Raw genomic sequence first — 10879 nt, forward strand, 5'->3', positions numbered from 1 at the left:
CGCGCCGCGCCCCCCGAGCGCGTGGTGGCCGTCGTGGGCGCCTCGGCCAGCTCCGTGTCCATCATGGTGGCCAACGTCCTGCGCCTGTTCGCGGTGAGCCCCCGCGGGCCGCCCTGCTCGCCCCGCTCGGCCCGGACGTCTTTCCCGCTCGCCTCCGTCTGGAACGTCCCTGCTGGGTCCCTCCGGCTCTCGCTGTAGAGGGGGGACGCTGGGCTGCGGCCCGCCCTTGCTGGAGCCCCGGGCTGTGCGCACCTCACACCGCTGTTCCGTCTTCGTCTTGCTCTGTCTGTCTCCCGCCCTGGCCCTCCGAGTCCGCTTGGTGAACACTCGCAGCTCCGGGTCACGCCCCTCTCTCCCTCCGGACTGTCTTTTCCCTCCTTCTTTGTGTTTTTAAAACTCCGGATGTCTGCAGTACAGCGTATGCAGTGTGCATGTTAGTACGCAGTGTGCACGTTCGTTTGGGAGGATATATATGTATGTATGTACGTGCACAATTCTATGCCCGCCCTGCGTCCCGCCTTCCTGCCCGCACTGCCCTCGCAGTGCTGTGAGGCTGTGCTCTTTGCAGCCGTCTCTCCTGACGTGGTGTGACTCCCTCTGCGCTCTCAGCCCGGCTGCTGCCCGGCTCCCAGCCCCCGGCCCCCACCCACCATCCCCCACCCCTCTGATGGGCTCAGCTCTCTTAATCCTACTGCTCATCTCTCTAATGCACACAGATAAAACCCAGTTTCAGGCAAATCTCTCCGTTCTCCTGGACGCGGCTTGGGTCCAAAGCCCCCACCAGCTCTGATGGCCCCGGGGCTGCCCCTGCCCTGAACCCCCATGGGGGGAGCAGGAAAATGTGCTTTCCTTGGGGCTCACGAGGACGCCCCTTTCCTGGGGCAACACAGCGTGCCCGCACTAAGGTTGGCTGCAGGCTGGTGTCCACCGGCTGCCCTGGTCTCCACTGCCCCTGTTCAGGACGCCGCCTGCTCAGCGGTGTTGGGGGCCCTGCTCTTACCCTGGACCTTCATGCCGTCCCTAGGCCACCAGATCCGCTCATAAACAGCTGCTGTTCCCTGCCCCGCCTGGCCTCTCTGTGTGAGACTGCAGCTGCCCCTGACCGCGGCACATCTGTCCCCCTGGCCCCGGTGGGCTCCCCAGGCTGTCTGTGCCCCATCGTGTCCCGAGTGCCCGTTGCCCTACCTCCCTAGGGTTCCTGACTCCACCCACAGCCCAGCTGTCCTTTCTGCCCCAGATACCCCAGATCAGCTACGCCTCCACCGCCCCAGAGCTCAGCGATGCCACGCGCTACGACTTCTTCTCCCGAGTGGTGCCGCCTGACTCCTACCAGGCCCAGGCGATGGTGGACATTGTGCGGGCGCTGGGATGGAACTACGTGTCCACGCTGGCCTCCGAGGGCAACTATGGCGAGAGCGGGGTGGAGGCCTTCGTGCAGATCTCTCGAGAGGCTGGTGAGCTGGTGAGGGGATGGCAGCCGGCCGTGGGACGGAGTGAGGGACGGGACGCTGGGTCCCAGGTGGGTGTTGGGGCTGTGTGAGTCCTTGTCCTGCGGCTGCTAGGTAGGGCCCAGGCAGGAGATCGCCGCTCCGGACCCTCAGCCGGGCCCGGGCACCGCTCATGCTGCAGCACCATCGTGTGCAGTGGTGGTTGGGTGTAGGGCAAGAGCTGACTGTGACATCCCCAACTCCAGGAGGGGTCTGCATTGCTCAGTCCATCAAGATTCCTAGGGAACCGAAGCCAGGCGAGTTCGACAAAGTGATCAGGAGGCTCATGGAGACGCCCAATGCCCGCGGCATCATCATTTTCGCCAACGAGGATGACATCAGGTGAGCCGGACGCTGTCCCTGCCTCATCGAAGCTGGGCTCCCCCGCCCTCCCCACCTGAAGCTCTTTCTGCTGTCCTGTTTGCGTCTGGTCTGAGGAGAGCTGTTCCAGGCACAGGCTGGAAGCACATGTCCACTTTTATCATCACAGGGGAGACAGGCCCTGCAGGTCACCTGCGTGAGCTGTCAGGGGTGGCTGGGCCAGGGACGGTACAGAGGGCAGGAGATCGCAGACCTGGGCCCTGAGCCAGCTGGGAGCTGTGCCACCAGCCCGGAAGTTGCAGTGACACCAGTGGAAGCATTCGTGGAGGGACAGATGTGGCTTCCAGTTGGCCTGTTTCCCCCCCAAGGAGCTGTCTGTAGGGTCCATTTTTGGGGGTACTATAACAAAATGCCAGAGGCCAAGTGATTTATAAAGAAAAGGTTTATTAAATCACAGTTTTGGAGGCTGAGAGTCCAGCACGGCCCCAGCTGTGGTGGGGCCTCAGGATGCACCAGTGTTCGGTAGATGGAGTCATGGCAGGGGTGACAGAGGGGAGAGCACACAGCCGGTCAGGAACTCACTGGGGTGGTGCTGATGGGGTCCCCAGGGCACTGCTTAAGCCCCTGAAGACTCTGGCACCTCACAGGAGGCCCACTGCCCCCCAGCACGGCCACGCTGGAGACTGGCTTCTGACACACGAGCCTTTCATGGACAATGTAAACCTGTCTGGCCAGGCATAAGGACAGAACATGTGGGCAGCCTGGGTGGGAGGAAGCCCAGGGGACGAGTCCTGAGCACCCTACGTACACCCCACTTGTCCCGAAAAACAGGGCTTTGCTGAGTGACGGGGACAGAAAGGGAAGTGGCCAGGACTAGGGTGGAGGGGGACCCAGGGTGCCCACTTAATACCTTCTTCTTGCTCTTGCCAGGAGGGTCCTAGAGGCGACACGCCGGGCCAACCTGACCGGCCACTTCCTGTGGGTCGGCTCGGACAGCTGGGGCTCTAAGACCTCGCCCATCCTGAGCCTGGAGGATGTGGCCGTGGGGGCCATCACCATCCTGCCCAAAAGGGCCTCCATCGATGGTGCGTCCAGGGCTGTGCTGGCCCCACCCTCTGCCCTCCCCAGGGGTCCCTCCCGGGGATGCCTATTTTTCACATCTTTGAGGCTGATGCCACAATCTGGGTGCTTTCTGGGTCCCTGGCCTGTGACCCAGTCCCGCAGGCAGGGTTTGAATGAGTGGTGTGGGGGAAAGTACGCATAGACAGGGTTAGGGTCTGGATTTTAACTCTGTGCATATATTTTTGGTTTTACCGAAACTACTCTAAACTGAAGAGTCGGGCTGGTCTGGCACAGACCGTCCTGCAGGGACAGCGAGGAGGCCTGCCTCGGCCCCCCACTCTCGCTTGTGACTGTCTGGATGCATCGGCTCCACACGAGGGCTGCTCATTTTCCCAAAGACCTGAACTGCAGATGCCATGGTCGGCTCAGGGTTGTAAGCTCGGACCTGGGGAGGGAGCAGCCCTTCCCTCGGGCTCAGCACTCTGCCAGTGGCGGACGTCCTGGCACCTGTCCTTCAGCTTCCCTGCTTACAGTGATGAATTGGACTGGGGGTGGCTTTAGCAGTACAGGCATCTCATCACCAGACAAGGCCTGCAATAGGTGATTTCAGGGACAGGGCGGTGAGTCTGTGATGTTGCCCAGGCCCTGGGCCCTGCTTCCCTTCTGTCCCCCACTGCTCTGTGGTTGCTGTGTCTTTGTGCTTATGGCCTCTTATGTACAGGACAGGTGCTGCCGCTCCACCCATTCCATCTTTACAGCAGTGTCCTAACCCGGAAAGAAGAGGCAGTGATAAAAGTCCTTCAGGGGGCGAAGTCCACCCTGAAGCCTCCAGCTGGCTTAGAACTCATAGCATAGGACTTAGTCACACAGCTGGGTGCAAAGCGAGCAGTCGGCAGAGGGGCTGGCCCAGGTTCTTCTCCCGCTTCCTCCCTCCCAGGGTTCGACCAGTACTTCATGACTCGCTCCCTGGAGAACAACCGCAGGAACGTCTGGTTTGCTGAGTTCTGGGAAGAGAACTTTAACTGCAAGCTGACAAGCTCAGGCAGCCAGGCGGATGATTCCGCCCGCAAGTGCACAGGTGAGGGCAGCACAGGTCAGCGGGGCAGGCTGGGAGGCGGGGCAGGCGGGCTTGGCGCCTGGGGGCCAGGAACACTTCCTCTGGCATCCCCAGGACAGGCGAGGAACGCATCGGCCAGGACTCTGCCTACGAGCAGGAGGGGAAGGTGCAGTTCGTGATCGACGCCGTGTACGCCATCGCGCACGCGCTGCACAGCATGCAGCAGGCGCTGTGCCCTGGGCACTCGGGGCTGTGCCCGGCAATGGAACCCACGGACGGGCGCACCCTGCTGCAGTACATTCGAGCGGTCCGCTTCAACGGTGAGCCTGCAGAGCCCGAGCCGCAGGCACGGGCGAGGGGAGTGCAGCGGGGCAGCTGCCTGGGTGGGCTTCTCCGTGGCGAGGGTGCCAGAGGTGATGCCCCGGCAGACCAGGGGCTTGCTGTGTGTCAGATCCACTTCTGTTCCCTCGCTGTCCTTTAGAAAGTTTCCGGCTCCGTTCCTCACCACATGTCTGCAAACCGCCTTTCCTCCGCTGTGCTCCCTGCCACGGAACTCACCTGCACTTTGCTCCCGACCAGCTCTGCACAAAGCAAAGCTGAGTGCTCAGAGTACAGCCGGCCGCAAGGCAGCAGCCAGCGGGGCTCAGGTCTGAAGCCTCCCTTCACCCGGAGGGCCGAGCCTGCGGTTCCTTTCGGGTTGCTGTACCATGTGCACAACTTACCGTCCCAACAGTGTCTCAGTGTGCGGTTCAGTGGCCTGCGCACGTTCACACTGTTGGGCCACCGGCTCCACGGTGCTTTTCATCTCGCGGGAGCAGAGCTCTGTGCCCGCTGAAAGCAGCAGCTCCGCACCCCCAGCGACCGACCCCCTCTGGCTCTGTGAAGCTCCCCGCTCTGGGTGCCTCGGATGGCACAGCATTTGTGCTTCTGTGACCGGCTTTTCAGTTGGTGTCATGTTCTAAAGGCGCGTCGTGAAGCGTCAGAATCTCCTTTCTGTCCGAGTCTGTGCCCCAGTATGTCTAGACCACATCTGTCCTCTTTCATCCACTGGGCAGCTGCTGCCTCTGGCTGCTGTGAGTGGCACGGCACTGGACGTGGAGGTCAGATGTCTCGTCCCATCTCTCTTTCCGTTCCTTAGGTCTACTCCCAGGAATGGAACTGCGGCTCTTTGGGCAGCTCCATTTTTAATGTTTTGTGAAACCACCACACGGTGCTCCCTGGCGGCGTGCTATTTCCACTCCTGGCATCAGTGCACACCCTCAGGAACGCTTCTGACTTTCTGTCTCTGGGTGTGAGGTGGCGGCTCGTGTGGTTTTGACTTGCATTTCCCCGATGCCTAGTGACCTCAGGCACCCTCTCACAACCTGGTCTAACGCTTCCTCGGTCCTGGCTGGGCCTCGCGGCCTCCCCAGTAGGCTGGAGATCTAGTTGAGAATGACAGGCTCTCTCCACAGGCAGCGCAGGGACCCCGGTGATGTTCAATGAGAACGGAGATGCGCCAGGGCGCTATGACATCTTCCAGTACCAGGCGACCAATGGCAGTGCCCACAGTGGCGGGTACCAGGCTGTGGGCCAGTGGGCAGAGGTCCTCAGGCTGGATGTAAGTGGTGCGGCCCCCGCTCTGAGCATAGCCAGCGGGCCTTAACTGCTGGCGGCAGGGCCACAGCCAGTTCCACCCGTCACAGGTGGAAGCCTTGCTGTGGTCGGGTGACCAGCGCGAGGTGCCCGCGTCACAGTGCAGCCTCCCCTGCGGGCCGGGCGAGCGGAAGAAGATGGTGAAGGGCGTGCCCTGCTGCTGGCACTGCGAGGCCTGCGATGGCTACCGCTTCCAGGTGGACGAGTTCACCTGTGAGTCCTGTCCTGGGGACATGCGGCCCACGCCCAACCACACCGGCTGCCGACCCACGCCCGTGGTCCGCCTCACCTGGTCCTCCCCCTGGGCCGCCCTGCCGCTCCTCCTGGCCGTGCTTGGCATCATGGCCACCACCACGGTGGCGGGCACCTTCGTGCGACACAACAACACCCCCATCGTCCGTGCCTCGGGCCGTGAGCTCAGCTACGTGCTGCTCACCGGCGTCTTCCTCATCTACGCCGTCACCTTCCTCATGGTGGCGGGGCCTGGGGCGGCCGTCTGTGCGGCCCGCAGGCTCTTCCTTGGCCTGGGCACCACCCTCAGCTACTCTGCCCTGCTCACCAAGACCAACCGCATCTACCGCATCTTCGAGCAGGGCAAGCGCTCCGTCACACCCCCGCCCTTCATCAGCCCCACGTCGCAGCTGGTCATCACCTTCAGTCTCGCCTCCCTGCAGGTGGGCCCGGCTCTCCCAGGATGGGCAGGAGCCTCGGGGCTGGGCTGGGGCTGGGGGCGGGGCCAAGGTCTGTCCTCAGCTTTAAAAGTCGGAGAAGTGGTAGCCAGAGGGGGTGGCGCGCACCTGTGCTCCCAGTACTCTGAGAGGCTGAGGCAGGAGAACGGTAAGTTCAAGCCCAGCCCGGGCAACTTAGTGAGACTTTATCTCATGTAACAAAAAAGGCTGGGGGTGTAGCTTGGTGGTAGAGTGCTTGCCTAGCATGTGGCAGACCCTGGGTTGCATCCTGGGCTCCAGGAAAAGATAGGCGGGGAGACTGTGTTTCTAGAGTCACTCTGTTCAGTTCTGGTGTCCGCGTTAAATATCAGTAAGAGCTGCAGCAGGCAGAGCCGTCTCTTCCAGGTAACGAGAACAGTGCATTAGGAGCACCCATTTCTGCTGTTCAGTTCTCCCAGGAAAATGGGCCAGGGAGGGGGGCAGCCTGCGCAGCTTTACCGCTCCACAGCACCTTGAGTTTTGTAAATTGCACGAGCTCTTCCACAGCGTGAGCCACTCATGAAACGGCAGCCGGTGTGGGACCGAACCTCTGCAGGCAGAGGATCCGTTCGCACGGGCCCGCCCTGTTCTGGGGCGACAGGGTGGAGCGCTGTGGAGAGGACCTTCGAGTCCCACTGTGTGCAGACGTGGCGTGGCCCGGGGACCCCCGCGGGGACAGTAATAGAGTGGGACGGGACTGTCCTTGTCTGGAGGCCCTGGGTACTGTAGTGCAGAGGAGTTCAGGGACACGGGCTTGGCAGGTGGGGCACGGCCCAGGCCCCGCTGCTGACAGCCCCGCCCCCAGCTCCGAATCTGCCGTGTGCCTTCCCACGGATGGCCTGGGCTCCGCGGTTCTCACAGCTGGGAGGTGCTGGCTTCCTCCACACACCGCGCCCTGTGCCCTCAGCCCCATCCTGAGACGTGCTGCACAACTTCCCTGCCGCAGACACTCCATGCTGCCTCGCACGCACGCACGCGCGACGGAGCCGCTCGCGCGGCATTCCGCGGTGGCCGCCCAGCGCGGTTCACGCCCCTCCCCCTCTCCTTCTCCATGAACACTTCTAAAGAGCCGCGCCTCCGGCTTTCTGGGGCTTTCAGCCAGGGCTGTGTGCGCCCGGTACCTTACTGTTCCTTTGCCTACGCGTTCTTACCAGTGGCCTCAGGAGCCTTGCGTTCTGCGACGTGGCTGTTCCCATCCTTTGACTTCGCAGCAAGTGCAGGGTGGAGATCAGTGAGGGGCGTTTGAGCCGCTGGTTCCGTGCGTCGCCAGCCCTGGGTTTTATCTTCTATGAGTGACTTTTCCCCCTGAAGAGCCTGGTTCTAAAGGCGGCTCCTATGTTGCCTCCTGAGTTTAATTTCGCTGGCCCCTTGTCTGTGGGTTGTGTCGCAGTTAGGAGAAGCACAGAAAGGTGTTTCTTGTGGGTGGACAGATTGTTAGAAGCACCCCTCCCCTCAGGACGCCTGGCACAGCACTGGTGTGCTAGCTAGATTCTACCCCCACCCACCCCTCTGCTCAGTGCTCTTGTGCAGTGAACAACCTGCACGAATATACGGGGCAGCCCTTCCCGAGTCTCCCTTCATGCAGCGTCTTAGTCCCCGCTCCTCAGTGTCCTTGGCTCCAGGCCCGATGTCACCATGCAGGAAATGAAGCTCCCCCTCTCCGGTGGGGCTTGTTCTGACTCTGAGCCACACTGGGCCACACCAGGCTGCTGCTCCTCTTGCCTGTGATGTGCCTGCATTTTGAGCTTCGTACGTAATCTCGCCTTTTCAGTGGTTCTCTGGAGACTGAGAGGGCCTCGGGAGCTAGGTTTCTCCTGTTGCTGGACATGGCCAACCTGGTGTCCTCACACCCGGAGTGGAGTAGTGCTGCCTGCCTGGGCGCTGTGAGGCCTGAATGTTCCCTCCAGGCCTGGCCCTAATCGGTGGACCAGCTGCTCCCCCAGGACAGCACTGTGTCCTTAAAACTCTGTCCGTTCTGTGAGTAGAGAAACTGAGGCAAAGAAAGAAGTGCTCAGTGCCCAGCACTGGTACTGGTTAGAGTCGATAACAAGGGCCCAGCCCGGCGTCACCCACTGTGGCCCTTCCACCACTCGCCGTGCCCCAGGTGCACTGGTCCCGTGGTGGGTCCCCCATGGCTGCTCCCCGACTCGGCAGGCTGGGGGCCTCCAGGCATCCTGACCTCCAGGCCCCGGGAAGCGGGCTGGGACAGACTAGTCGCCGGCAGGGGTGCGCCCTGACTCAGCGTGGCTCCTGCAGGTGGTGGGCGTGATAGCGTGGCTGGCGGCCCAGCCTCCCCACAGCGTGATTGACTACGAGGAGCAGCGCACGGTGGACCCCGAGCAGGCCAGGGGCGTACTCAAGTGTGACATGTCGGATCTGTCCCTCATCGGCTGCCTGGGCTACAGCCTCCTGCTCATGGTCACATGCACTGTGTACGCCATCAAGGCCCGAGGTGTCCCCGAGACCTTCAACGAGGCCAAGCCCATCGGCTTCACCATGTACACCACCTGCATCATCTGGCTGGCCTTTGTGCCCATCTTCTTTGGCACGGCCCAGTCTGCCGAAAAGGTACCCGGGGTCCCCCTGGCCCTGTCCCATGTTTCCTTCCTGTCACCGAGAGCTGAGCCGTCTGGAGGCTGCCTTACGGGAATGACTACAGGGCGGGCTAGCTGCTGTGCGTGTCATGAGATGCTGTGCGCTCACGTTCTCCCGGGATCTCTGTGTCTGTCACTCCGCCATTTTTCTCTTCCCTTGTTCATTCACTCATTTACCTGCTCTTCTAATCCTCCTCTATTTAAAGAAAGAGTTCGAAAATGTATTGGAGAAAAGGAAATGGGAATAAGATTGGGGAATAGGAGTAGCTCCTGAGAGATAGGAGGGGTCCCGAATGGGTCACCCTAGCCCTCTTTTTCATTTCTGTTCTTCCTAACTTTCTTCTGTTTTATTGTTCGTTCTTATTTTGGGGCAGTACTGGTGAGGGAACCCAAGGCCTTCACACTGAGCTACGGCCCCAGCCCTTTTTTATTTTGAGACAGGGTCTGGCTAAGTCACTAAATTGCCCAGGCTGGGCTCAAACTTGCGATCCTCCTGCCTCAATTTCCCAGGCTGCTGGGATGACAGACAAGCACCACCACACTCAGTTCCTACTTTGCTTTGATTCCATTTTTCCCACGCTTTATGTCAGTTACCTTGTTACTCTGCAGGCCCACTTGCACGACCATCCCCACAGTCATCTCCACGGAGCACAGCAGGACACGTGCGCGCCCTCCTCGGGGCCCGTGTGCTCGCCCGTGTGCTCTTCCACGAATGCCTCCACCCTTCCTTCCTACATCTGAAAACACTCCTTCTTTCATGGCACGCTCCAGCCCATGCAGGCACAAGGGGCCGCTTTCCTTCTTAGCAGCCAGGTCCCTGCTGCTGCTCACCCCCTTGCTGCCTGGTCAGGGTCACAGCTGACTGCCGCCTCCTTCGTGCCCGCCTTGGCCTTTGCCGCCTTCCTCTCCTTCCTGCCGTTCCCGCTCTGGGGCTGAGCACTCCCCTGCCAGCAAAGCGGGAGAGCAGGCTGAGCCCGCTCCTCCCCTCCTCCTCCTGCTGCCGCAGATCTACATCCAGACCACCACGCTGACGGTGTCTCTGAGCCTGAGCGCCTCCGTGTCCCTCGGCATGCTCTACGTGCCCAAAACCTACGTCATCCTGTTCCACCCAGAGCAGAATGTGCAGAAGCGCAAGCGGAGCCTCAAGGCCACCTCCACGGTGGCAGCGCCCCCCAAGGGTGAGGACAAAGAGGACCCAAAGTAGGAGGCGGGAGTGGCCAGGACAGGCTGCTCCCCCCCCCCTTCCTGCCCCTCTGGTCGCGGAGGAGTCCGGCGACAGCAAAAAGGAGGAGCAGGGTCTGCACAGGCCACGCTGGGACGCACGGCCTCGCTTCACCCCCTCTGGACCTCTGGGGTTGGTCAGCTCCACACTGTGCTCCAAGGACCACACATCCTGCTGGGGGGAAGTGGCCCTGGCCAGAGGCTGCTCTAGAGAAGGCCCAAGGGCAAGGCTCTGCCCTTTGAGAGCCTGCCGCCTGCTTCTGCACACTCGGATCGGCGGATGGAAGAGCTGTGGCCGGGTGAGCCTCTGGGCTGGTGGCAGGGAGGTCTCCATAGGGGAGGGCTGCACCCTGCTGAGGAGCTCAGTTGGCTCAGTGACCCTGCTGCGGGTCACAGGGGCAGCCCTTGGTGAGAGCCCCGTGAGCAGAGGAAGCAGGGCGCTCCTCCACGGTGTCACCACATCCAGGCATCGGCTACCACTTCCGAGCAGCGCAGCTCCTCCTGGGGTGTTCTCCCTTAACCTCTCCCAGCCTGCAGACCTCAGATGCACTTGTGAGAGTGAAGCAGCAGGAGGCACCCACTGCTCTGCGATGCCTGCATGTGGTTGTGTTTCGGAGGTCTAGGTTGGGACCAATGACAGCTTTTTACATCCACGGTGAAGATTAATCCCAAGTGCATAATTTAGGATGGACGTAAAAACTTTCCGGACATTTTCTTGAACAATGGAAAATGCTTGGAGTGTAGATGCTTAAATGTTCATTTTTCAGTCATCTTTCTAAAAAAATGTAGATTTTA

The 10879-nt window shown here is 61.2% G+C and overlaps 1 protein-coding gene across 1 annotated transcript; it reads left to right on the top strand.

Moving 5' to 3' along the window:
• Positions 1-10879, top strand: Grm6 (glutamate receptor, metabotropic 6; the record flags this gene model as incomplete). Its single annotated transcript, XM_013507979.1, is given in 10 exon segments — positions 1-93; positions 1238-1454; positions 1694-1829; positions 2739-2893; positions 3808-3948; positions 4047-4247; positions 5382-5527; positions 5613-6236; positions 8526-8837; positions 9870-10879. Coding segments are annotated over 10 exon segments (2223 nt in total), but the record flags the coding sequence as incomplete, so codon positions are not given.

Source organism: Chinchilla lanigera, unplaced genomic scaffold (genome assembly GCF_000276665.1).
Source record: "Chinchilla lanigera isolate Chin_1 unplaced genomic scaffold, ChiLan1.0 scaffold00007, whole genome shotgun sequence".
NCBI lineage: Eukaryota > Metazoa > Chordata > Mammalia > Rodentia > Chinchillidae > Chinchilla > Chinchilla lanigera.